General features: G+C 38.2%; 1 protein-coding gene across 3 annotated transcripts; it reads left to right on the top strand.

Annotated features, from left to right (window-relative positions):
- The first annotated feature begins 676 nt into the window (after positions 1-676).
- LOC122541412 (uncharacterized) lies at positions 677-27,798 on the top strand. 3 transcript variants are annotated; one of them, XM_043678169.2, is made up of 9 exons: positions 677-1,099; positions 4,036-4,163; positions 6,889-6,958; positions 10,684-11,007; positions 11,316-11,450; positions 13,025-13,043; positions 13,129-13,163; positions 24,450-24,493; positions 26,400-27,798. In XM_043678169.2, the coding sequence occupies exons 2-9, from the start codon at positions 4,125-4,127 to the stop codon at positions 26,484-26,486; spliced, it is 753 nt and encodes a 250-aa protein (XP_043534104.2). In that variant the 5' UTR covers positions 677-1,099; positions 4,036-4,124; the 3' UTR covers positions 26,487-27,798. The 3 variants fall into 3 exon arrangements, with proteins under 3 accessions (XP_043534104.2, XP_087835450.1, XP_043534105.2); XM_087979324.1 differs by lacking the exon at positions 4,036-4,163; XM_043678170.2 differs by lacking the exons at positions 677-1,099; positions 4,036-4,163 and adding an exon at positions 6,732-6,798.

The raw sequence follows: 27,798 nt of genomic DNA, 5'->3' as shown, positions 1-27,798 counted from the left end.
ATACAAATTGTGAATACACAAAAAATTGCTGAAAGAACGACAATTGCAGCTGTACCCGTCTGAACAAGAATTCCGACTATAAAATGTGTGGCATTTATTCACTGAAGCTTGAATGTTTATAATGACATTGCTGGGAGAAAGGGATTGGGCATGAATCCATTTCTGATGTTTGTTGCGACGTTTCACTTTTCTGGTGTTAAAATCAGTTGCAATCATAACACATATTTTACATAATTTTCCCTAAATGAAAAGAAATGATACGTGACTGTCATGTTGAGTTTAAATACCAATCAGCACAGTTCAGCTATTATCACTATGTAATCTACAACAGATCCTAATTTCTACACCAGTTGTATAAAAATATGAATTGCAAATATTTGCATATAATTAGAATATTTCTCAGAAATACATTTGCGAATAAACGTGTGTGCATTCTTCAAATGTTATGGTGCATCTCAACAACTATGTTCAGTTTCTTGTGTATATTCATTAAGTTGCTAATATGACTATGATTGTTGTGGGTATGGTATGGATTACTATGTAGTTCACTGATAGATGATATTACGCAGTGGCAAACTGTCACAACAAAACAGCAAAGCCATTGTTGCTAGGATTTTTTTCTGGATAACAGAAGTAAAATGGTACAGGGTAAACACAATGAGGTTTTCATTTTATTAAAATAAGTTCCCGTTCCCTGTCAACTAAATAAACCTTATATATTGGTGGTAGCAGGTTGTAGGAAATAGCTTCGATGATGCATACCGCCTGGCACACCAGTGAAATGCAAATGCATCAAGAATCTCGTTGAAGAATAAAAGAAAAGTAATTGTGTCCACGCTGCAAGTATACAGCATTTAAACGTTTATGCAAGGGAAGAAAATGAACTTGAGTCAATTACTAGTTAAAACCATCCCTATTCATAGGTCACAGACGATTTCGCTGACAGGAAAACCTGTTTGCAGGTCAGAATAAACAGTCAGATAAACTGATGCTAATTGCTAAGCTTTTGCACTGAACTTACTTGGGACAATTTTGAGAACAGTTTTACAGGATTCTTTGAGGACCGTCGAGATCCCGGCGAAAGTCAATCGTTCCAAAAGTGAGTATACAATATAACCTACAAGGTGAAATTATGGTTGTTCTTTTTTCACACCAGAGATAGTTTTAAAGCCGTAACCACGCTTCTTATGAGGTCTGGTGCATTGTAAATATATTGGAATATTTTGGGCAAGTGTGCTGTTTCTATCAACATTTAGAAATCACTCTGGTAGGAGGCACTATATCACAATAATGCTCAAGGATAATATTGTACCTCTGCCTCCACAGGCATATACAAGATTTGGCAGAATTATATCCTTACCAATGTGATGTATAACGACAGAAATAAATTTTACAACATATTTTCCATGTGGGGATCGTAAAAAAGTCTTACTTTGGTATCGGCTTGCTTTTATTTCAAATGTATCACTTCTTGATTCAAAATTGCGGGATGTAAGTTGTTTTAATGCAACGTTTTAAACATTCTTGGGATAAGATGAAATATGTTCATTACTCGCTGTAATCACTTAAAATTCACAAATGCGAATTTAGTTTTCCAAAAACAAGGAAGGTGCCATCAATTTGGTCCAGCTAATACTGAGAGACACCTGCAGACAATCCACCTGTCTTTTACATCTCAGTATACCGTTAAAAGAAATTTGGGTCTCTATCGTTGTGCTTTCTATATTTGAGTTTGTTGAATTTGGTTTGGTCAGTTGCATCAGTAAGTGTTTACCCGTCTAACAATGCTCTACTTGTAAGATTAAAAATGGTACTATTTTCCCCTTCTACTACTTAATCTGCTAGCACTGGAACATTCAAAGAATTGCACATTTGAGACTCGAGTTCTCGATCCACATCTGGATATTCTCCCCTTGATTAATTGCTCAGTTTTATTTCTCTTCAAAATGCGTGTTTCCGTTTCACACATGGTCTTCCTTACAGTTATTTGTTATAAGCCGTTCTAAGCAGCTATTTCTGTTATACTTTGAACTACTCCATACTATTTGGGTCATCAGCAAATTTTGAGATTTTGAGCAGTGCACACATTTCTAAATGGAGACTAATGTTTGCTGGATTTGTGAAACAATTAATGCATAAACGAATATCTGACCTTATTTTTCTGATGGCCTTTGCAGTTATTTTCTCTGATGAATTAACCCTGCTATATTAGTTGCTTACTCCTCGGAAAGCACAAATTAATTTTTAATCTGAATTCAGATGTTTGGCCATCGTTCTGTTATTTCATCTTTTGTAAATTTCTAGATCTCAGAGATCCATTTAAGTTGCTTTGATATGCGCATCTGCTCTCTCTACGCTCAAATGCAATCATTCGCAGGAGACTGAAAAATTGGTCCCAGCAGTAAACAATTTTGCATTCCAAGCTAGTATTGAATAATCACTCCATATCTTCCGCCACATTACCTTGTTTTAAAAAAGAAATAATGTCAAGTGTAATCTACGTGGGAAGAGGAGAGCCAACGGTTCTGTTATTGTCGCAAATAATCCCTTAAATTTGCAAGTAAACACTCCTTCACGTGGTACACAAGTTTTAAGAAGCACTAAGAGAAGCAAGAGAACAGAATATATTCAAGTTAGAACTTCAATACCCATTAGCCAGAGTGGTTAAGTAGTTAGGAGAAAGTGAGGACTGCAGATGCTGGAGATCACAGCTGAAAATGTGTTGCTGGAAAAGCGCAGCAGGTCAGACAGCGTCCATGGAGCAGGAGAATCGACGTTTCGGGCATGAGCCCTTCTTCAGGAATCCTGAAGAAGGGCTCATGCCCGAAACGTCGATTCTCCTGCTCCTTGGATGCTGGTTAAGTAGTTATACCACTAACTTTGCCAGCCGAGGTTTGTTGAACATCACTTCCAGATTGGAAATCCTCCTCCTTGATGCTTTCTATTTAAATTGAATAAATATTTGCAGAATTTTAAGGAGGTTGTGACTTAGAACCACTTGAGTGTACTTAATGTGGAAAGTGGCTAAATGTGGCCATACCTGTTTGAGTGACTAAATAAAATAAGAATAAATTTAAACTGAATAAGGGAATTTAAGACGCACTCCAGATTCCTACTGCAAATTAGTATGTAAATCCACAAGATGCATCGGAGAAAATTATCAAAAGCAACGAGGACAAAGGTTCCACAACGTGGCCAAAATAAAGTAGAACGTGAATTGTTTTACAAATACAGGTAAACTCCCGTTTTTTGAAAGTTTGATTCACGCCAGTTTGCTTTTACGAAAGACATAAATTAATACCTGTTTCCCCGAACCAGAAGACATCCAAAGAGGATTTTCACTTTTATGAAAAAAGACAAAACTTTTCCCTTATAAATTAATGCTTCTTTGCTTTACACCATTTCAGCTTTTGAAAGGTTTCATAGGAATGCTCTACTTTTGAATAGTTGGGGATATCTGTATGCATAAAAGTACATTAAAGGGAATTATGGAGTCAACTGATAAGCAAGGGGGAAATCTGCTTGTGGATGTAGGAGGCTTGCCTGAGGCGTGAATAATTCTTCAATGCCTTCAAAAAAGTAGAATTGATTCCTCTACCATAGAGAATGGGGAATGACAATTGCTTAGAATGAAATAGAGAATAGAGAATTACTTAATAGATTAGTAACATTAAAAGTAGAAATGTTTCAGTGATATGATTCATTCATGGATTGATAGGGAAAGTATGGAATAGGTCTTAGGATGTGACACTTGGAATTTTCGAAATACTTAATGATTTCAAAGTCATGCTACAATCTTTGCAAATCTTTGGTTACGACGTTTCTCGCTTAAATGTCAAAGCCTTGGAGATAATACAGGGAAGATTTGTCTTAATTATATCAATATGTTTACAATTGTGACGAGGGACTTCTGTTATGTGGGAGCCTGGGACAGGTCTCTAAGGATCAAAGAAAATAAGTGCCATATAGTAGTGGTGTTCAGAGCTATACTTGACTTTGATAGTTCAGGTAAAAACACACCGTTTCTACTGGCAGAAAACTCGTAAGCAGATGACACCAACATATGAGAATTAGCAACAGAACCAGAGCGAAAATGACAGCATTCATTCCCACCAGTTATTAAGATGTACATCACCCTAGTGCATCAGGATAAGAATTCAAAGGTAAGTTTAAAAATGGAATATATTTACAATTGAAGTGCAAGTTGCATGCAGGGCTATGCCAAAGGTGGAATGGAGTGGTTGGGGCTGTGGAACGCTACTAATTAGGATGTCCTTTCAAAGAAGAAGAAATGGCACGTTTTGTTGACTCCTGACTCATTTAGATGATGCCCTGGTTTTTAATTTCCGCGCATGGATCGCTGAACAATTATCCTGCTGTTCTTGTAATGTGATGTTTAAAATTAGATCACGTAGATGATGTGACTCAGCTGGCATCGGCAGTTAAGCAAAACAGAACAGATAAATTCAGTGTTTCTAATGAAGAATCTGATCATATATTTGTGTGTACGTTAAGCAGATCTTATCTACCACAACAGCGTATGTTTATTTAGGTCAAGTGCTGACTATATCAAAGAGAAAATATTGACTCTAGAGTGTGGTACTGGAAAGGTACAGCAGGTCAGGCAGCATTCGAGGAGCACGAGAATCGACATTTCTGGCATAAGCCCTTCATACAAGATATGAAGAAGACATTTTTTTCTTGACCAGCTATTCTATTCAATTCAGTTATTCTAGCCAATACAATGCAGCTTATTTACATGACGATGTAAGAAGGAATGGAAATTCAACTAATTGCACATTTTGCACACATGCCCTCACATAATCAATCACGCTTCATTTAGTCATTCACAAAGCAAAACTATATTGACTACAGCTTTAGTGCAATATGTGTGTTGTTTTAATTACATTTAATCCTAAAATGCAATGGCATATGAGAAGTAGCTTTGAATTTCTTGATATCCTTCATTTTATGCAGTTAAAGTCCGCCATCATATTACTTTATTTGCGAAGAAACACATAGTCCTGCATACAGTTTAAAACCTGACTGCATTTTATGCATTTTTTACTTAGGAGAACAGAACCTGCAGTGTGCTTGTTCTCACCTGCGTCCTTCAAAGTGACTTTCCATAGCTAAATTCCCCAGCACCAGACATGTCGAGTACCATCTTACACTGATCAGGTGTACCCTAGAACTCTGTGGGAAACTAGGGAAGTGATTGCCGAGATATTTGTATCATCAATAGTCACAAGTGAGGCGCTGGAAGACTGGAAGTTGGCTAATGTTATGCCACGGTTTAAGGAAGGTGTTAAGGACAAACCAGGGAACTATACACCAGTGATCCTGACATCGGTGGTGGGAACGTTGTTGGGAGCAGGATGTCCATGTATTTGGAAAGGCAAGGACTGATTAGAGATAGTCAACATAGCTTTATGCGTGGAAAATCATGTCTCACAAAATTGATTGAGTTTTTTGGAGAAATAACAAAGAGGATTGATGAGGGCAGGGCAGTAGACGTGATCTATATGGACTTCAGTAAGGCATTTGAAAAGGTTCCCCATGTGAGACTGTTTATCAAGGTTAGATCTCATGGAATATAGGGAAACCTAGCCATTTGGATACAGAACTGGCTGAAAAGTAGAAGACAGGCAGTGGTGGTGGAAGGTTATTTTCAGACTGAAGGCCTGTGACCAGTTAGGTGCCACAAGGATCGGTGTTGGGTCCTCGACTACTTGCCATTTACATAAATGATTTGGACGCGAGTATAAGAGGTATAGTTAGTAAGTTTGCATATGACACTAAATTTCGAGGTGTAGTGGACAACGAAGAAGGTTACCTCAGATTACAACGGGGTCTTGATCAGATGGGCCAATGAGCTGAGGAGGGGCAGATGGAGTTTAATTTAGATAAAGTGAGGTGCTGCATTTTGGGAAAGCAAATCTTAGCAGGACTTATACACTTAACGGTAAGGTCTCAGGGAATGTTGCTAAACAAGGAGACCTTGGAGAGCATTTTCATAGCTCCTTGTATGTAGAGTCACAATTAGATAGGATAGTGACGAAGGCGTTTGTTATGTTTTCCTTTATTGGTCAGAGTATTGAATACAGGAGTTGGGAGATCATTTTGCGGCTGTACATGAGATTGGTTAGGCTACAGTTGGAATATCGCATGCAATTCTGATCTCCTTCCTATCGGAAAGATGTTGCGAAACTTGAAAGGATTCAGAAAAGATTTACAAAGATGTTGCCAGGGTTGGAGTATTTGAGCTATAACAAGAGGTTGAATAGGCTGGAACTGTTTCCCTGGAGCGTTGGAGGTTGAGGGGTGCCATTATGGAGATTTATAAAATCATGAGGGGCATGGATAGTATAAATAGACTAGATTGGGTTGGAATATCTGGTCGGCATGGACAAGATGGACCAAAGGGTTTGTTTCTGTGCTGTACATCTCTATGACTCTATGGAGTTAGATGATGCCAAGTGCGCACTTTTACGTTCAATATTGCACGAGCAGAATTTCTCAGGTATTGACGCATTTTCAGGCAGCGTGTCTCTATCGAAGAGATTATAAAGCAGAATTTCATGTTTTAAAATTGTTTGTTGCCGGTATAAGGAATGTGTAATGGAGTTCATGCATAGCTTGCCATCTGACATCTTACTCTTCCTGCCTGCCATGCCCGTTAATTTCGTTGACGCCTCACTTCCTGTCAGATGTGAGCCTGTCAGTTCAGCAGTAAACTACAAAACCACTTTATGAATTTACTAGCAACCCGCGGTTCAACTTGTACCGTTTAATGCTGTAAGCCTGGCTATTGTATCACTCTAAAGTTTGATCTTATCTCGTGCTGCAATTTGGAGTAACGATATTTATTTTCCTGTTTAAACTCAGTTCGTAACAATGGTGACAGAACGGTGGTCAACAGCCCCTTTCTTCCTTCTCTTTTCAATTTCTCTTTCAGGTAAGTGAATCGTCATGCTCTTATTATTGTTAATTGTAGGACAGGAACAATAATTAATTATAGTAAGTTGACGATTACGTGCATTTCTGAAAGCATAGCTTAACAAGTTGCTGTATTGGCTAAAGCAGACACAGAACTAAATAGCATCTTCAACATTTGATGAGGCATGCATTTAATTACACAAAAACATTCAATTATTCCATTTGGCATCAATACATTTTAAAACTTCAGCATTGAAAATCACTCAAACAAAAGCACGTCCTTCGATAATATGGTATGAATTTCAAAGACAGACGTCTTGTGCTAACAATTTACATTAACATCATTCTTTGTATGCGCCGATGTTGTTCAGCTAATTGCATTATGCATCTCCATTAATACAGCTGCGTATTTTTATTTTGATTAAAACAATTATAAGCATTTTATGTACATCTCACTGATATCTTTCCTATTTGTTTTGCTAAATAAATACTTTGCTGAGTTACCAAGCTTGAAGTACCAAACACAATTCAGTAAGCAAGTTAGTAGATTAGTGGTCTCCGAAAATCAAAGGCTACCTTCAATCTAATAACTGCAGGCCATTTAGTTCAGCTACCACAATATTCCTACGGTGGATTTCTGAGAGTCGTGAATCTTAACACTTGATAATATTTTTATAACTTTTTGAAACCTATTACATTCTCTTTACGCTACTTATGCTAGCAACATATCTAACATATTGACTGCCAATGGCACGTTAGTTACTTAGTTTCATATTTTCCTCTTTGTTTCTGATTAGCTAGATCTCATTTCTGGACAATACACATTAGGGAGGATGTGACTGCATTAGATAGAGTGCATAAGAAGTTTACGAGAATAGTTCCCAGGATGAGTAACTTGAGCTATATTGATAGAATTGGGAAATTGGAGCTACTTACTTTGGAGTTGAAAAGACTGACAGATATAGTCGATTAGATTACCTACAGTATGGAAACAGGCCCTTCGGCCCAACACGTTCACACTGACCTCGGAAGAATAACCCACCTAAACATTCGATTTACCCCGACTAATGCACCTAATACTATGGGCAATTCATCTTACCTGCACATCTTTTGATTGTGTGAGGAAACCCACGCAGACTCAGGGAGAATGTGCAAACTCCGCAGTCACCCGAGGCAGGAATTGAAGACATGCCCCTGTAGCTGTGAGGTAGCAGTGCTAACCACTGAGCCACAGGCTTCCTTCATCTGAGTATATCGGGAGAAAATACTCTTCCTAAAAGTGACTAGAAGTAAATACATTTGCAGAAGAAGCAAATTTGTATAAAAAATGAACATTCCCCTACAGTGTATAAAAGCAAGTTATTGCAGAAGGTAAAAATTTGAAATAAAAGCAGTGTACTGGAGAAATCAGGTGATCTGGCAGCAGATTCCTTTTTCAGACACCGAAAAAGAAAAGCCTAGCGTTCTGAAGAAACGTCAGGTCGGCCTGGAAGTGGCAAATCTATTTCTCTCACTATTGATTCTGCCAGACCTGCTGAGCTTCTCCAGCAATTGCTGTTTTATTTTAATCTCACACAGAGAATGCTTAGGATCGGAAATGTCCGGCCTGAACTCGCTGTGTTGGATGAGTCAAGCAAGATATTGAGACAGACATTAAATGATTATTTGAATAGAAACAATGATGAGGGTTACGGCAAAAAAGCAGAACGATAAATCATACTGTTCATTCAAAGAGGCGGTGTATATATGATGGGCCGGATTGCCGTCTTCTGCACCATAATAATTCTGTGCTTTTATGTAATCCTCTGTAACCAACAGACATTAAACCAGCCAATTGTTTTATTATTTGGAAACGATTTACCATTATCACTCTTCAAATCTTCTTGTTAAAAATGTCTCATAGTCACCAATATTGGCACTCACATATCATTGCCCTTCAGTGAGGGACAATCTTTGCTGCCATTCCCCATAGCTATTCTGAGTACTGGGTATTCAGTTTGAAACCAAAGATCACGAGCAGCACTCCAGATATAGACTCACCAGCGTCAAATACAATCTCAAAATAATTAAACTAGATTTTTCATTTCTTTCATCTGGAATGCAGCAAATGGGGAGATATAATTTGCACAAATGATTGTTTCAAAGTATTCCAGAAACTGAAAGGGATAGCCTTACATTTACTAACAATTTAAAAATCCATTTTAGGTTTTAGAAATGGCATAATTGTCTGTACATATTTTGAAGAAATTAATTCTGCAATTATAATAACAATGTTGAACACGTATTAATATGGACATCGAGGACTAATTTGAAAATATCAGATCATTTGAAGTTGATTTGAATTGTTACAACAATCTGTCAGATGTTGGAAATAACGTGATTGTGTCACTTATGCTGTTTTTCAAATACTGAACCTTTTAAAAAAAAAACGATATACAATAACTAATGCTCAGAATCTTTTCCTGGGGATGTGTATTTTCTCTGAAGTTAGATACTTGTTGCGGGTCATGATCAGCGTAAAATCTATCGTTTATTGGTTGAATATTACTGATTCTGACATTTGTTTAATGATTCAGCATGCAGTTAAAACTGTACAGTTTTCATACCCCACCCCTATGGATTTTAAAACTCATAGATCAAGTAAGAAATTTTGATAAAAACTAAAACGAAGCTTTAAATGTGCACAATCATTCAAATAACTTTACTTGCACACGCTACATGCAATATATTTGTAGACAGCTGTCGCTTTCTTTGAGGTGAACAGCCGAAGGAAACACCCATGACAAAATATAAGATTACAGTTTAAGATTACAGTCTTTAAATCTAGGAAGTAAATGATATTTCTTAATTTAATGAGGCGATGTAACAAAAATAAGAGGCTTGATGTGATTCCACTCTGTGCACTGTCACACGCAAACAAATATCAGCTCATTTGTAGATGAAAAAAATGCAGCTTATGTTCCAAGAGACAACGCTGCCGAACGTCATTGCTTAAACAAAGACTTGAAGAGGTTCACGAGCTCATCATGATGACGATCTGCCCCTTCACTGAATTAGTTTCTTATGGCAGCATGTTACATAAGACTTGATAAATACTATCGCCCATCAGATGAATCTCATAAATGGAACGTTGATTCAATTCGTTTAAATTTAAGATATCGACAGTTTTAAATGATTCATTCTGTATATTGTAGTTTATTGATGAATTAATACAGGAAACTAATACTGAAAATGCATACATTTCTCCTAACTGCCGCTGGGTACATTAATTAAACTCATGTTATTACATTTCCATCACATTGAAATGAGACATCTGTAGATAGATAATGTTTATTGAAGGTAAAGTGCATTGAGTTGATTTAGAACGTATTTGTAGTGAAGCAAGAAAAAAAAAATCAACATTTCCTTGCTTGAGATGTCAACACACCAAAGAATTTCCTCGCAGCATTGACCGATAATCGCAATTGGATAAATCGCTCAAAAGTATTTTTCTTTCGAACAGTAATCTTTGGCTACTGCACCAGCTACACTTTATACGCTTAATACAATTTGGACAAAAAATGTTCATGTAGTCACTGCCGTCAAATGATCTTAGAATAGCATACTCAAAATTTACTTAATAGCATTTCAGTCAGAAGTGATACTGCGATCACTAAACCAAGTCAGCATGGTTAAATCGTGCATGATGCAACAATTTAGCCAATTATAATGATAATGATTTTTTTCTGTTTCGTGCACAATTAGGTATGGACGCTGGTGATGTAGTTCAAGCTCCCAAAAACATTCATATAATGCAAGGCCAGAGTGTGATTTTGAACTGCTCCTTTCGTTTGCAAGGACTGGGTACCTACAGCTGGAGAAGGGACGACATTCCTATAGACTTTGACTCACCAAGATACAAACAAAGAATTACAAAAGCTGACACTAATGCTTTCAAGTTGAGGAAAGACGCATCCATTCAAATTAAGAATATGACAGAGTGCGATTCTGGCAGATATTTCTGTGAGATTGAAATAATGGGGAAACAGAAGAGTACAGGCAATGGAACCATGGTTACCGTGGAACGGCGTAAGGAACGGAGCCATAACGAATTTTGAATTTGTTTTTGGAATTAAAACGTTACCTCATTGTTTCCTCCATGCTATTATCATTCTATTTCTCTGCAACCTCTCTCTGTGTTTGCCTGCGTTGCTCAGTCTTGCCACCTGTGAAAAGTGCACAGTTTATCTCTCTCCCTCCACACTTTCACCTTGTCTGTATGTTTTTATGTCTCTTCTTATGTTCCAGTCTCAACTCTCGTAACTACTGTTTTATTTACCTTATGTTTTACATATGCATTTATAAATAAATAAATTGTTTTTCTTTCATTTCTACAGATGCTTGTGATAAAGAAAGGCCTTTAAAAGCCTTGCCATTTGACTGGATATGGATTGCAGTGGCAGGAGGAGTCACGCTGCTGGTCACTCTGTCGCTGCTTGTGGTAATCATAATTCTTGCTCGACGAAACAAAGGTATTGATCGTATTGAAAATGGCAAGCAATCATAATGCTTTCTAACTCTTGCCCCATAGTACTAAAATGTTGCAGTAGTATGAAAGATCTCATGCAATTTTGAAGTGGTTAATATATTTACCATTTTTGAAAGAAACAAGACTAAGTGATACTAATGTTTTTCATGTGTCATGGGAGCAGCTCTGGTCTCCAGGTCATGCAAAGGTATTTTGCTAGTGGAGAACCTTCAAGAAAAAACGATTTACTCTAATTATGCCACGACAGAGAAACTATGCGTATCAGGAAAGCTTAGGGAGGCAAAGTATGTTTTCTGCAGTAAACTTGAAAGGAGGATATGGATAGATAATCTAAACATAGATTAATAGAATATACTTCCGTTAAATGGCAAAAGATGGGTCTTCAGTGAAAACGCAATATAGATGATTCTATATTTAATTTGGGAAAAAAACAATCCTATCCAGAGAGTAGTTAGAATGTGCAGCTCGCCACAAAAAAGTGTGATTGAGGTGAGTAGGGTAGATGCATTAAAGGAAAACTTGGATAATAATATAAGAAACAAGGAGTAGAAAAAATGTGATGGAGTTAAATGAGGAAGGGTTTGAATAATCTGGTATGGATAATAAACATCAATATGATGTTGTGGACCAAGCCAGTGCCCCTCAAATGATTTTAGAAATTAGGCAGGATCTTAACGTTTTTATAAGACAGATGTAAAGTGGATATTCCAGGATTGCTGCAGCTGTTCAAACCACTCACGATTGAACTGTATTTCAACACTACGGATGAAACATAAACAAAATAAAACAAAATTTAGAATTACTTAATTATTTATAAATCCACTGACTCGAAAATGCAACTTAACAATATTGTTTCAAATCACGCCGCATCCCTTAAACACCCCTTGGCAAATGATAAATTCAAACGCAGGCTCTTACAGGCAGGAGAGATTTCAGAGAGAAATTCCAGGGGAGACCTTTGTTGAAGCCTGGAACCTCTTTTCACGGTAATTACTTCACTAGGTCCCCAGCAGTTTTCTGACTGAAAGCAACCAAACTAGGGAAAAAATAGCTGAACTGGGGAAACGGACAACTACCCTGCCATTGTTCAAAGTAACCAAATCCAGACAAATCTGCACCTTTGACTTTACGACCTCTCTTGAGAAAAAACAAGGACAACATAACCTTGTTAAAGGGGCAGCATCGTCACTATGATGATGTTAGATAGAATGACCAACTTCTTTGCTCTAATTATAACACAACTTTCAGACTTCCAACATGCTCTGCTATCTTTTGTTTTCCAAAAAATGGAGGACAATATGTCTTAATAATATGACTTATAAACTGATCCCACTGACATGGTCAAATAAGGCGCAAAAGGGAAACTAATCAGAAATAGAAAATGAATTATTGCTAGCAGATTTTGCAGTTCAGATCATAACGTTAACCAACAAATTATAAAAAGAAGCGCATGGATCAGCAGATATATGTGCATATTTAATAAATAGACAATTTGTTTTCATTTGTATTAAACAAAAATAATACTAACCATAATCATATTTTCCAATTTTCTTACAGCATACGCTTTGCTTGTCAGGTTAGTCGCTCAATAACTTGCTTGTCGATATATTTTGATATAAAGTTTTTCTCTGAAGGTTGCTAAGCATTTTCTTATTCTACAGAGAATGTTCCTCATTCGATTCTGCAAAAGAACAGGGTAAGTGCTATCCAGATTTATTTGTTTCATTCAAAACACTCTCATCAATTGCATGAGCATAATGATTTGTATGTGTGTATGCGTTGTGTGTGTGTGTGTGTGTCTTGGACAATCAATTGCTATTAATAAGCGAAGTATTAAGATCCAACATGATTCCTTTTTGCTCAGAGCTTTAAGGAACATCTATGCTGTCTTTTTCATTGGAAAACAGGCAACAATCCATGTAGGGAGGTGAGGGAGGAGGTGTGGGCGCAGGTTTTGCAATTCCTGCGGTGGCAGAGGAAGGTGCCAGGATGGGAGGGTGGGTTGTTGGGGGACGTGGACCTGACCAGATAGTCACAGAGGGAACGGTTTTTGCGGAAGGTGGAAAGGGGTGGTGAGAGAAATATATCCTGGTGGTGGGGTCCGTTTGGAGCTTTCCATATCCATCAAAGTTTTACTTGCACATCCACCAATATCATTTATTGTATCTGTTGCTCCCGATGCGGTCTACTCTAAATTGAGGAGACTAGACTCCTCCTAGCAGAGCGCTTTAGGGAACATCTCCGGGACACCCGCACCAATCAACCACACCGCCCTGTGGCCCAACATTTCAACTCTCCCTCCCACTCAGCCGAGGACATGGAGGTCCTGGGCCTCCTTCACCGCCGGTCCCTCAACACCCGACGCCTGGAGGAAGAACGCCTCATCTTCCACCTCGGAACACTTCAACCCCAGGGCATCAATGTGGACTTCACTAGTTTCGTCATTTCCCCTTCCCCCACATCACCCCAGTTCCAAACTTCCAGCTCAGCACTGTCCCCATGACTTGTCCTACCTGCCTATCTTCCTTTCCACCTATCCACTCCACCCTCCTCTCAGACCTATCACCTTCATCCCCACCTCCACTCACCTATTGTACTCTAGGCTACTTTCTCCCCACCCCCACCTTCCTCTCACTTATCTCTCCAACCTTCAGGTACTCTGCCTCTATTGCTGATGAAGGGCTTTTGTCCGAAACGTCGATTTTCCTGCTCCTCGGATGCTGCCTGAACTATTATGCTTTTCCAGCATTCTAATCCAGAATCTGGTTTCCAGCATCTGCAATCATTGTTTTTACCTAACTATCCATGTAGGTTTGAATTTAATCGCATATCAATTAAACTTTGGGACTTCAAACTGGGTGAAATTTCATGGGATGTGCCTCAGAACAGGTTCAGCAGAAATTGTAACTGTCACTTAACGAACTCAGAGATATTTCGGTAACATTATTTCATGACATGCTAAGGCCTCAGAGGACAACTTTTGCAAGATTGGCCAAGCGTAGTCCATCTGATTGCCACCAGCATTCAAGGTATTGTAAGATGACAGTTCCACTCAGGCCCATTTATAGACTTCCTCAATGTCTTTGTAAGAATTTGGAATTATTCAAATCAACAGCAGTTTCTGATGCTGAAACTGCTGAAAAGCAGGCTGTGCTTTAAAGAAGAGGTAGAGCGTAAGGTGCAATGAAAATATTTGTAATATTTGTTTTAACGTGATATGAATGCTGAATATTAAAGCACAAAAACTTCACGAAATCGCCATTTCTTTGAGGACGCTCTTTTTAATCAAAATGAGTGCTCACTATTTTTAACAGCAAATTCACGCTCTTAGAATACCCCAGGCATCTGAAGAACAACTATTCTCAAGTCTCAATTTCTCTAAACATCTTGAAAATACAGATTCCTTATTGTGCCCGCATCGACTCAACTTTGCCAATCACTTAAATAAGATCATAACAACATCAATATTAGGACATGAATACACAAATTTAAAACAGGAGTGAGTCACTTGGCATCTTAAAGGTGCAAGGGCACTCAATTACTCCACATTCTGCCTTTTACATCGTTGTTTATCAAGAATCTGTCCAGCTGACTTACAAAAAAGTTTCTGTTTCCACTTCCATTGAAGAAGAGATTTACAATGATTCCAGACACGTAGTGAGAAAAGAAATGTTCCCGCATCTGTTTTAAATGGGCGACACTTTAAATAGTGATCCTAGTTCTAGTCTTCCCAGCGAGTGGAAGGATCCATTCCATATCTGTCCCCTCAATACCTCACAGTACTTTTCATTTTGATTCAAATCGGCTTTTACTCGACAATGGATAAAAGTCTGTAAATGGCTGAACTTATTCTCATAAGAAAATGAACCGATTTCAGGAGAACTAAATCATGCGACTTAAGCCTGTTACATAATTCAAGTGGTAATTGTCTATTCATTATGCCTGGAGGGCAGTTAACTGTCAACTTTATTGCCCTGTTTCTCGACCTTGTGCAGACTAGCCCATAGTGAAGATGCTTTATTTCCTTTCCTGACAGACATTGACGAAGAAAAAGGTATTTTTTAAAAATATGATGATGCCTATATGAGACTAGCTTTTCATTCCAGCTGTTTTATTGACCACATAATTTCCACTTTCTTTACATCACCATTGCTTACTTTTCTCTAAAACGTACTCTTCTATCTTTCACAGAACATGCACATTAGTAAATTGAATAGTTGCTGTTCGTCTTTCAGTACACAATTTCACTTAAGTTAATCCTTTTAATGAACACCATGTGTGATTCATGGCCTTATTAGCCCGGACAATAAGCTTGCCTAATGGGGCTCCAGCGTCTTCTGCATTCTAGTGCATTTGTACAAAACCCTATTCCTTCCTAACTGCTGTCTCGCTAACTTTGATGATTTGTTGGTTCAGTTAAATGGATATGTCTGACTGGAGTAATACATTGGGATGGAAGCTATGTGCTGTGACCTCGTGTAATTTCAGGGTGGTGGGGAGGATTTATTCAACAACAAGAAGAAAACCCTCATAATCTGGAGAGTGTTAGGTGCTAAAATTGCCCACAGTGTCCAGGGATGTGTAGGGTAGGCGCATTCGTCTGGGGTAAATGCAGGGGAATGGGTCTGGATGGGTTACGCTTGGGAGGGTTGGTGTGAATTTGTGGAATGAAGGGCTGTTTCCACATTGTAGGGATTCTATGATCCTATGATTCTAAGAAATAGGCAGCCCACCCACTCTATGTGAAAAAGGATCAATTGAACTTGTTAGAAGTTCAGTTGACAACACTCTGACTTGGCCAACACCATGATGCAGCTGGCGTTCACTCATGGGTGTACTTCAGCAGCAAAATCTCTTTCAAAGCTTTTATAATGATGAGCAGGGAAAAGTAGTGCGCTATCTTTGAAGCATATGTTTATTCATCAGGAGTACCTCAGTGTATACATCCACACACTGCACACGATGAAAATACCCCCCTCATTCCTACCTGCTTTACTTTAATACCCTACCCCCACTCTCTAAAAATGGCAAACCTTCATAATCAAACCCCCAAAGGTATATCACTCCAGAATCCATTACTGCCTTCCTCGTGAACCTATCTATAGTTTTGGTAGTGCCCACTACCTAGCTCTGGCGTTACAGAAATTATTAGAACTGAACGTTTACTGGAATTGTGGGTCTCTGCTGTTGTGGTTCTGTTCGCCGAGCTGGAAGTTTTTGTTGCAGACGTTTCGTCCCCTGTCTAGGTGACATCCTCAGTGCTTGGGAGCCTCCTGTGAAGCGCTTCTGTGGTGTTTCCTCCGGCATTTATAGTGGCATGTCCCTGCCGCTTCCGGTTGTCAGTTTCAGTTGTCCGCTGTAGTGGCCGGTATATTGGGTCCAGGTCTATGTGTTTGTTGATGGAGTTTGTGGATGAGTGCCAAGCTTCTAGGAATTCCCTGGCTGTTCTTTGTTTCGCTTGCCCTATAATGGTAGTGTTGTCCCAGTCAAATTCATGTTGCTTGTCGTCTGCGTGTGTGGCTACTAGGGATAGCTGGTCGTGTCGTTTCGTGGCTAGTTGATGTTCGTGGATGCGGATCGTTAGGTGTCTTCCTGTTTGTCCTATATAGTGTTTTGTGCAGTCCTTGCATGGGATTTTGTACACTACGTTAGTTTTGCTCATGCTGGGTATCGGGTCCTTCGTTTTGGTGAGTTGTTGTCTGAGGGTCGCTGTTGGTTTGTGTGCTGTTATAAGTCCTAGTGGTCGCAGTAGTCTGGCTGTCATTTCAGAGATGTTGTGGGTCTCTGCCATGCTTTTTAATTCGGGGACGTTTGTGTGTGGGTTACTGAACTGGCCTCCGTAAGTTTAGGGCAATTGTCTTTACATTGTTGATTCATACTATTCTGCATATTTTAAACGCAATTAACCTACATGAAGCAAGGGAATTAGCTTAGCTCAATTGGCTGGATTGTTGGTTTGTAGCATAAGATGATTCCAACAGTGTGGGTTCCATCCTTACCACTGGTTTGAGGTTGCCATGAAGAACTGTCCTTCTCAACGTCTTACTTCACTGGTGGTCCTCAGGTTGAATCACCACCACTGATCTCTCTAAATCGAGAGTAGACCCTACGGTCTGGTAAGATTATGGCAACACACAGCAGTCAGCCATAATAATAAATGTCTCTTTTTTTCAATAGATCATCAGTGACTCTTTTCATTTGTCACTATTACAGTCAACAGTTAACTAACTGCTCTGTCACTAATCATTTTTTGACAATCTTCTCTAATTGTAACCATGGAGACTTGACCTAATAGGTAAAGTATATCTTGGATGCGCAGAAGAGTTATTTTGTTAAATGAAATTGGAATTTCTAAATGTCTAGGTTGTTCTTGGCAGTTGTAGGAAATAGTGACCATAGCATGGTAGAATTTTTCATTTAGAATGAAAATTTCTACAGTGTGGAAACAGGCCCTTCAGCCCAACAAGTCCACATGACCCTCCGAAGAGTAAACCACCCTGACTCTATTCTCCTACCCTGTATTTATTCCTGGCTATTGCACCTAGTCTAGGCATCCTGGAACACTACAGGCAATTTAGCAGGACCAATTCACCTAAGCTGCACATCCTTGGAAGGTGGGAGGAAACCGGAGCACCCAGAGAATGCCCACGCAGACGCAAACTCCACACAGACAGTCACCCCAGGCAGGAATTGAATCTAGGCCCCTAGTGCTGTGCGGCAACAGTGCCAACCATTGAGCTAGAGTACCATCACAGTGGCTTTAGTTTCAACTTCAAATGGGCTCAAAATCTAAATAATTAGATTCTGAATTCTGAAGGTATGAAAGGGAAGTTGGCTGTGATGGATGAGAAAAGTACATTCAATGTTCTGACAGTAGATTGGCAGTGGCAAATATTTAAAGAATTAGTGTTGCTTTCAAAAGCCATACATTCATGTAAAGCAAAAATAATCAACACGAAAATATGACAATCAATGGGAGATAGAAATAATTTTAAATAAAAATAAGAGGCTTATAAACTTTACAAAAATATGCTGTAGGCCTAACGATTGGAAGCATTTCGAATTTAGCTAAGGTGAATTAAGGAATTGATAAAGAAAGAAGCAATAGAATATTAACTTAAATTATCAAAAAAAGCAAAGCAAGGCTTCTAAATGTATATAACGTAGAAGCAATTAATAAAGGCGAATGTGAGTCAATTACAGGCAGAGTTAGGAGAATGTCGGAAGCAGCGAGCTAATATGCGTACCGGTGATGTGGAATAAAATGCAGGAGAAACGTAGCCGATTTAACAACACCTGTGGAAGAAAAGTAGAGTTAATGGCTCAAGCCCAACGACGTCTCCTTTCGACATTTGAATCCACGAAGAATTATTGGCATGTTTAAGACATGCAATGCTCCCCTGACAGCTGTTCTTGCCGCATCCTGAGTCCCACATTCAGTGCCTTGTGCCACCATATGTACATGGACATCTCGAAATTTCTGCATCACGTCCGCCTCATGCTTCCTCAATGCTGTCATTGTTTCCATTTTGCCCAAGTCTTCATAGCATTCGCTGCATAAATAAAGGGAAAAGGAAAAAAAAACATTTTTGTGTTAAAGAGCACAAGCTTCAACAACGCATGGATTTCGATGATTCTATGAATCCTTCCTTCCACCTTCTGATTCCATCCCTTCTTCTAAGCTTCTAAGTCTCTTGTTGTATGTTTATTATACATGAGTTTTGAAGCCGAGTTATTCGGTGTAAAGAATTAGCGCTATTTCTCTCTCCACAGACGCTGCTAAACCTGGTGGCTACCTCCAGCATCTTGTGTTCTAATTAGAACAGAAATTATAATAGGAAATAGAGAAATTGCATGGAAGTTTTAAAAAATAATTTTGTGTCATCTTCATCCAGGAAGATACAGAAATATTGCCCTGAAATATTTAAGCATAAGCATAGAAGTGAACTAATATCTATTAGTATGGTTGGAAAATCAGAGTAGTACTACTGATTGTGAATGAAATCCGACAAATATCTGGGACCAATGAATTTAACCTAGAATGTTCAAAGTGACAGTTAAAATCCTAATAGATACAATGTTGATTATCTTCCAAAATTATATCAATTCCACAACGTTGCTGCAGTTTTGAAACTTTCAATTGGAATCCTATTGTTTAAGAAAGACTAACGGAGAAAGTCGGGATCTCCAGATCTGTAAGCATGACGTCCGTAGGAAGGAAAATATTAAAATCGATTGTGAGTGATGTAACTGCTGGATTTGTCGGAAATAATTGTGAGATTGAACAGAATAAATGTGAATTTATGAAGAACGATTCAAGTTTGACAGATAACAATCTTTGTTTTGTTTGGATGTTTTAGCAAAATTGATAATGACAGCCAGGTACGTGGTGTGTTTGAACTTTCCAAATCTTCAATAAAATCCCAGAAGTAGGTTAGAAAACAAATTTATACTGCATTTGATGAGGCAATATGCTAAAATCTATTCAGGATTAACAAATGTAAATAAAAGAGTAACGTCAATGGTGCATTATTAGACTGATAGGTTGTGACACGTGAGTAACAGAAATGTCAATGCTTTGGCCCCAGCTGTACAAAGTTATTTAAGTATTTGGATATGGGGACTAAGTGCAATATCTCAAAGTTTGCAGATGATACAAAATATGGTGATATTGCGAATTTTGAGGAGATTGCAAAAATGTTTCAACTGAGGTTATATCGATAGACTGAATCATTGGGCAATAGTATGGCAGATGGGAAATAATGGGGTAAGAGAGGTTATCGTGTTTGGTGGGAGGAACAGAGAAGCACATGATTTTTAAAATGGTTAGACATTCTAAAAGGTTGATGACCAAAGGGACATTACATGTCTTTGTGATAAGTAGCTGAATGTTGGCTTGCAGCTGCAGCAAGCAATTCGGATAGAAAATGAGATGTAAGACTTCATTACAAGTGGATTTGAGAACAGCAGAAAGGAACGTTTGCTTCAACTGCATAGAACACTGGCAACACCATACGTGGATTGTTGTATTTAATCTGGTCCTTTTGCCTCAGGGAAGATATACTTTCTATGAGTGGAATTCAAAGAAGTTTCATCAGGCTGGTGAACATGCGAAACTTCTTCAAGGGATTGATTGGGTGGATGCAGAAAACATTCTCTCCTGCTGTAATGTCTAGAAGCAAGGATCATACTTTCAGAGTAAAAGGAAAGTGATTTAGAACTGAGTAGAGGAGGAATATTCAGAGATTGGTGAATCTTTAGAATTTCTTGCCTCAGACAGATGTGGAAGCTTAGTCGATAAGTAAGTTCAAGATAATAAAAATTGAAAGAACTGTGGATGCTGTAAATCAGAAACAAACTGAAATTATTGGGAAAGCTCAGCAAATCCGGCAGCATCTGTGAAGAGAAATCAGAGTTAATGTTGTCAGGTCAGGTACCCTTCCACAGAACATCCCCAGTTGAGGAAGGGTCATTTGACCCAAAACATTAACTCTGATTTCTCTTCACAGATGCTGCCAGATCTGCTGAGCAAGTTCAAGATTGATTGATAGTTTTCTAGGAACTCATGGCATCAACAGTTTCGTGAATGAATGGGGATATAGTGTTGAGGGAAACGTTGTAAAATCAGGGAGGATGCTGGAGGGCTGAATGGTCTACTCCTTCTCCTATGTTCCTAATCTTTTCATTACAGTCAATCAAGTCCTGCCACACCCAATCTATTTAGGCAATCTGCATAAATTATATAGGACATAGGACAGTAAAGTACAAAACTGGTCTTTCAACCCATCATGTGCGTTCTGATCATGATGCCATTGTAAACTACTCTCATCTGGCTGCACATTCTCTGATCCATCTATCTCCTGCCTGTTCACGTGAGTGTCTAAATGCCAGTTAACCATTGTTGTGGTTTCAATATCTACGGCACCATCTAACAGTATGTTAATTGCACACACCACGCCCTACGAAAAAGAAACTTGCCTTGTATTTCTTATTCATACGTTAAACTTGTCAACTTAAACATATGGCCTTTAGCATTTGACAGGACCACGTTGGAAAAAGACTCAGACTGCCCGCCTTCTCATACTTTCATATTCTTCTATCAGGTCTCCTCTCAGCCTCCAACACATAGCAGAAACAGTTCAATTTTGTCCAATCTCTCCTTATAGCTAATAAACCCCAATCCAGGTAGCATCCTGGTAAATCTCTTTAACATTACCTCCAAAGCCTTTCCGTCCTTCATATAATATGGTGACCAGAACTGCACACTGTACTCCAAATGTGGCTGAACAAAGGTTTTATACAGTTGCAAAATGACTTGCCGATATTTATGCTCAAGGCCCCAACTGACAAAGGCAAACATGCCATATGCAATCTTTATCACCTTATCAATTTGCGTTGCAACTTTTGGGGAACTATGGATTTGCACCACAAGATCCCTGTGTATATCATCGTTATAAGAGTCATGCTATTTACTATACTATGTCTGTTGTCATTTGACCCATCAAAATGCATTTCCTCACGCTTGTGCGGAGAAAACTCCATCTACCATTCCTCTATCAATCTTTCCAACTGATCTATATCCGGCTATATCGTCCGAGAAACTTCTTCACTGCCTACAACTCCACGAATTTTCGTGTCACCTGCACACTTACTAGTTATACCACTCATATTTTCATCCCAAAACGACTGCCACAAACCTCCAGTCAGAGATAACCTCCCCCCTTCCCCCCCTCCCACACACACACAGTTATATTTGGTTATATTTGGTCTTCTATAACGAAGTCAATTTTCTATCCAATACGCTAACTCACCGTGCATCCGAAATGACTAGCCTACCATGAGGGACCTTAAATACTTTAATAAAACCCATGAAGACAACTTCCACTGACTTCCTTTGATCAACTATTTTCATCACTTCCTCAAAAATGAAACAGATTTGTGAGACAAGGCAGTTCCCCACCTCCACTCCACACCACCCCACACAGACACACACATACACACACACAAGTCATGTTGACTATCCCTAACAAGGGCGTTCTTTTCCAAATGCATGTAAATCCTATCCCTAGGAATTTTCTCCAATACTTTTATTAGTGCTGATGAAAAGATCACCAGCCTTAATTTCCCAGATTATCCCTGATAATCTTCTTAAACAAAGGAAGGATATCTACTATTCTTCAATCTTCTGGGATCTCACCTGAGGCTAAAGAGCATACAAAGATCTCTGTCGACACCACACCAATCTCCTTCTTTGCCTCCCTCAGTCTCGTGGGATAAATGCCATCAAGTCCAACCTCAATGTTTTTCAGGGCACCAAATAGCTTCTTCTTTATATTGTCATGCCCTAGAAATCAACATACTTAAGCCTAATGTCACAATTTTCAATTTCCTTCTCCCTGGTGAATATGATGTGAAGTACTCATTAAGGACTTCACCCACTTTCTCTGGCTCAACGGATGAATTGCTTCTTTGACCTTGAATGGACGTAATCTTTCCCTTGCTCCAAATATACGTATAAAATGTCTTAGAATTCTCATTAACTCTACCTGCCAAGGGCATTTCGTTGCCTCTTTTAACCCCCGTAATTCCTTGTTTATATTCTTTCCTGTTTCCTTTAAATTCCTCAGGGCCTTGCCTGATTTCAGTTCCCTGAACTTTGCATTTGTTTCTTTTTTTATTTTTGACTAAACTTTCAATACCTCTTGTTACCCCAGGTTTCCGAATCTTGCCATCCTGATCGTTCATGCTCACAAAAATGTACTGGTCCTGAAATTTGATTGACTGGCTTTTCAATAAAACTCCCACATGTCTGATATGGATTTGCCCACAAACAACCACTCCTAATCTAATTTATCTATTTCCTGCTTAACTCTTGCAATTAATCTTCTGTTAATTTATCAGTTTCACCAAGGACCCGTCTTATCCTTATCCATAACTATATTAAGGCTTATCGAATTATGGACACTGTTCCCAAAATGCTCCACAACTGAAACTTTGATCACCTGGCCAGGCTGAATTGGTTAAGATCTCTCCTCAGACTTACCTGTCAGGATTGATCTTGCAGTTTAACTACATAACATTGCATATGCCTACTACTGGTTAAGCATTTGCCTTGGTGCCATCAAACCACTAAATTGTCATGAAGTGACCATATAATGGGTCCAACTATTTACCAGACAAGAAAGGTCCTCCACTTCACACTTTCCTGTTACATTAAGCACTTCTTTGTCTCCCAGACCATCTTTGAGGACAGCATTAAAACACACCCAATATCTTTGTTGAATATTTTCAGTAAGACAAGTGCAATTGTGCCAAAAACCTACGGAAATAAGTCATAACAAAAAAGAACTAGATAATAATTTGCTTACTAGGCGATTCTCTTTTTTTTTTCTTGTCAGTCACATTTTACAATATGATGATAAAACAAGTTAACAGACACAACACACACGGATATCGAAATTGTTTGGCAATTTAACACTAAAGTAAGCGCAATCTTCGTCCTGTCACATTCAACAATAAAGCATTTTCGATGTTAAGCAGTTACGGTCCATACACAAAAAACGTTGGCATAAAAAGAAAGAAAATTCACATACATAGAAGATCCATTCAGATTCAAATGCTACTCACATACTGTCCGGCTAGAACATTTTACCGCTTCTGATGTGTTTCGCTGATTGTAACGCCTTGTGTACAGTTCTGAGGTTCTGTAATACTTTCTTTCCTCTTTAAAGTTTGTTGTAAATGGTGATAAGGTCAATTGGCCATGAATGCAAGCATATGTGAGCATTGCCATTAACAGGCAGGCTATTTCTACTAATACCATACATCATAACTTAAAAGCTTATAACCAGAATCTTGGTTATAAGTGTTTACAAAAAATGTTTTATAAGTGGAAAGTTTTTTCATACCAAAGTATCCTATATATGTCAAAGCATATTTCATAAATAATTTGTTAACTTCATTTCTCCTTTGGCCAAAGCAGAATTACCACAAAGGAACAAAGTGCGAAATCCTGCCCAGCATCAGGTAAATTAATATTTGCCTACTTTGTTACATATTCTCACGGATGATTTAATGTGCAACTTTATAGATATTTATGCACCATGAAATTAATTAAACCAAATTGATTATTAAAAAGTCATCAGTTAACACCACCGGAAAACCGATGATATGGTGTACAAAAATATCTGAACAAAAAGTCATCAAAGCAAAATGCACTAAAGCGGATTGAAACAGAAAACAGTTTCAGGTGGTTCACCTGTTTTTCTTCCGAATGTATAGGAGTAAAGATTGCCATTTGAATAGTTCCTTTTTTATAAAATTCTCAATTTTCATGATGGGTTGGCACTTTCAGAGGGAGAGGGAAAATTTACATTTGAACAAGTGTTAGAGAATTTGTCATTTGTTTTGCCTTTTTCAATTTGCATTTCAACTTGAAGTAATACTCTGAATATTTCAGTACTTCTAAGTCATGAATTTCAAAGCTCCTCAGAGCGCTATTGGTTCTGCTTGTAGAATGTGACAAAAAAAGCAATTCAGCCATTGCTTCCGTTTGCAAATATTATAAAGGTCAATGATAAACTGTGTGGTTACCTTATAGTGTACACAGTAACTTTAAGTGGGACACTGCAACCTATAAACATTTGCAGCAGCAGATACTTCAGAAGTTATTTCATCATCAGAATATTAAGCACAACATGCTTAACAGCTCCGATCACGCAAATATGATATAGGATACAAAATGTCAAATGGAAATAACCCTACTGCACCCATTTAATGGAATATTTTATTTTGCCACTCTGTAGAAATTGCTTAATAATCATATTAAGATTAAAGTTCCATATTCGGCCTTACAATTCCTAACCCCCCACTATGGACTTTGCAATATATTTTAACATAAAATGTGTGCTGAATTAGGCAGTCTCTGCTGTTTGGATGGAGCATTATGTTTTCTAGAGAGCGTCACACCTGCCACCTACTCGCCAAAACTCTAGGGTGGTTGATGTAGGAAATTCTTGGGGTGTCTTGCTTGCCTGTGGGCCTATTCAGGCAGTTAGGTAACCAGGAACACGTAGAAGGAACAATATCAATCGGGAAGCATGGCATTCACTCCTCCCTTTTCTGTGGACTGCCAAGCTTGCTCTGTGTTCTTTGAGTGGGGGGATTGCCTGGAAGCGGCAGTCATTGCCAGCAGCAGTACCAGCAAGTTTTATTGGCTTGCAACTCTACCCATGTAGGAATTGTGCACCTTTACCCAATTCTATATAAAATCGGGGGGCAATTGAATTCGAAACGTCTTCACCAGTTTATACATCTCGGAGAGTATATGGTTGATTGCACTAACGGAAAGTTTCTTTTGAAGAAACTCAAGAAGCTGATTAGGTTTTTCTTTGCAATTGATTTCCAAACTGAAAAAGTCACATCCATTATGTTTATAAAATAAGGATCATCCTTTTGGATGTCTCCAAAAAGCAATACTAGGTGTATGAATGTCACTGAGATCAGTCTTTGTTGTATAATTGCAAATGCAATGTCGCATTCATTCAACACGAATTACTTTCCTGTTGCTTACTTCTTCTTTTCCTCATTATTTATTCCAATCAGCACTGGGATTGTTTCATTAATCTTCTTTCACTTCATACAACACCCTACACTTGCTCGTTCTTTCCTTGCTGCTCAAACGTTTACATTCTGGACACCAACTCGAGAGTCAACTGTGATTTTAAGGAATTGTTGACCTTAATACATGTTTTGCAACGGCTTAATTTTGTACACCACAATTTCAGGTAGATATAAATGTTAACTCTATAACTGAAGGAAAGGATGGAAATGTTGAGTTACAAATGCTCACTACACAAATTAAATGAGTGAAAGAATACCTTATTTTGGTAACAAGACTAACGAATATAATATTCATGTTTTTTTTTCAAAGCGTGATGATGCTTACCTTCACTGCCATGGCAATGAACCCAAACCAAAGAAAAAACGCCCACATCCTCCAAGGAGAAACGTGGAGTAGATCTCTTGTAATTAATTTAGTGTCAGACATCTAGCTCAACCATTTAACCTTATCGAAAGAAAGTGTAAGATAAAAAATGAGCATATTACTTCCAACTTTTGGGTTTTGTGCACGAACTAGTTGTTGACCATTTATGTACATGTTGAATGAAAACTTAACTATGTGACATCCCTTCTTTTACAATTTAACTTTCTTCAGTCTTTGGTATACTGTTACCAATAAGCAACTTATTGTTAACGATAATTGATGCGAATGAAAAGTTTCATTCCACAAAAATACTTCCCAATAACTGAATATTTGGAAATATTACCACATATATGTGATTTATTTATTCAATTTGTTCCATTTATTATTTGTATTTTCTCCGTGCCATATGACTTGCCTTATCAATCTCATGCTACAAGTGCTTCCTTCTTAGATTTCTATCTCGGCCATGTACAGTCATATTTTCATACCTGGCCAGGTCAATGAGTTTCAATCATATAGTAAGGCTTCCTCACTGTAAAAATAACATTAGGCTATGTATGGTTAATTGTGTCGATGCACAAATGCCTAGCAGATAACATTTAGCACTGGTGCCCAAATATATACTATGGATTATCTGCAGGTTTACAAACCTAACAGCTGGTGAATTGGGAAGTCATTTCAAAACCCAAGCTTTCACTAGCTAGTCTAGAAGATGAGTGATAATGCCATCCCAAACTGGGAAAAAACACACAATAGATTGTATATGCCAATAAGTTGCTTCTAACTAACAACTGAAAATATAATGTAAAGTAAAATATACAGTTGAAATGATGCATATCTACCTCTGTATTGAGTTTAAAGTTTTAGACTCTCCAGTAGTACATGAACAATCTACAAGTAAAAGAAGACATTACAAAACTGGAATATTACAATTAACTATGCATTGAGGTAGATATGTATGCATGTCACGACGGAGCAAAATATACCAGATTGCTGTTATATGCTCTGTTACTTTCAAATTATTTATTGTGCAAAACATTGCATGAATAAGTTTACAAGAATGCTGTTTTCATATTTCAATGCTTTTCTTTATGGTGATCAAATGCCACAGGTGATTTATTGGTAACCCGTATGGCTTATGAATAAATATTTTATTCTGCAACAAATGAGTGCTTAAAATTTAATATGATACTGAAATACAAGTTTAAATGCATGAAGCCAATCTGCACTTGCACAATGTGTACAATTCCAACTTTGTCCAATTGAAGCGTAAATCAGGCCATTATTTATGTAATTTTTCTATGTCTCATTGTATTTACTGCTACATAGTTAAATAAATGCAACA

Source organism: Chiloscyllium plagiosum, unplaced genomic scaffold (genome assembly GCF_037043375.1).
Source record: "Chiloscyllium plagiosum isolate Xiang-an unplaced genomic scaffold, Cpla_swu_hap1 HiC_scaffold_35, whole genome shotgun sequence".
Classification (NCBI taxonomy): Eukaryota; Metazoa; Chordata; class Chondrichthyes; order Orectolobiformes; family Hemiscylliidae; genus Chiloscyllium; species Chiloscyllium plagiosum.
The sequence above is the reverse complement of the archived record's forward strand: the minus strand, read 5'-3'. Positions and strand labels throughout refer to the sequence as shown.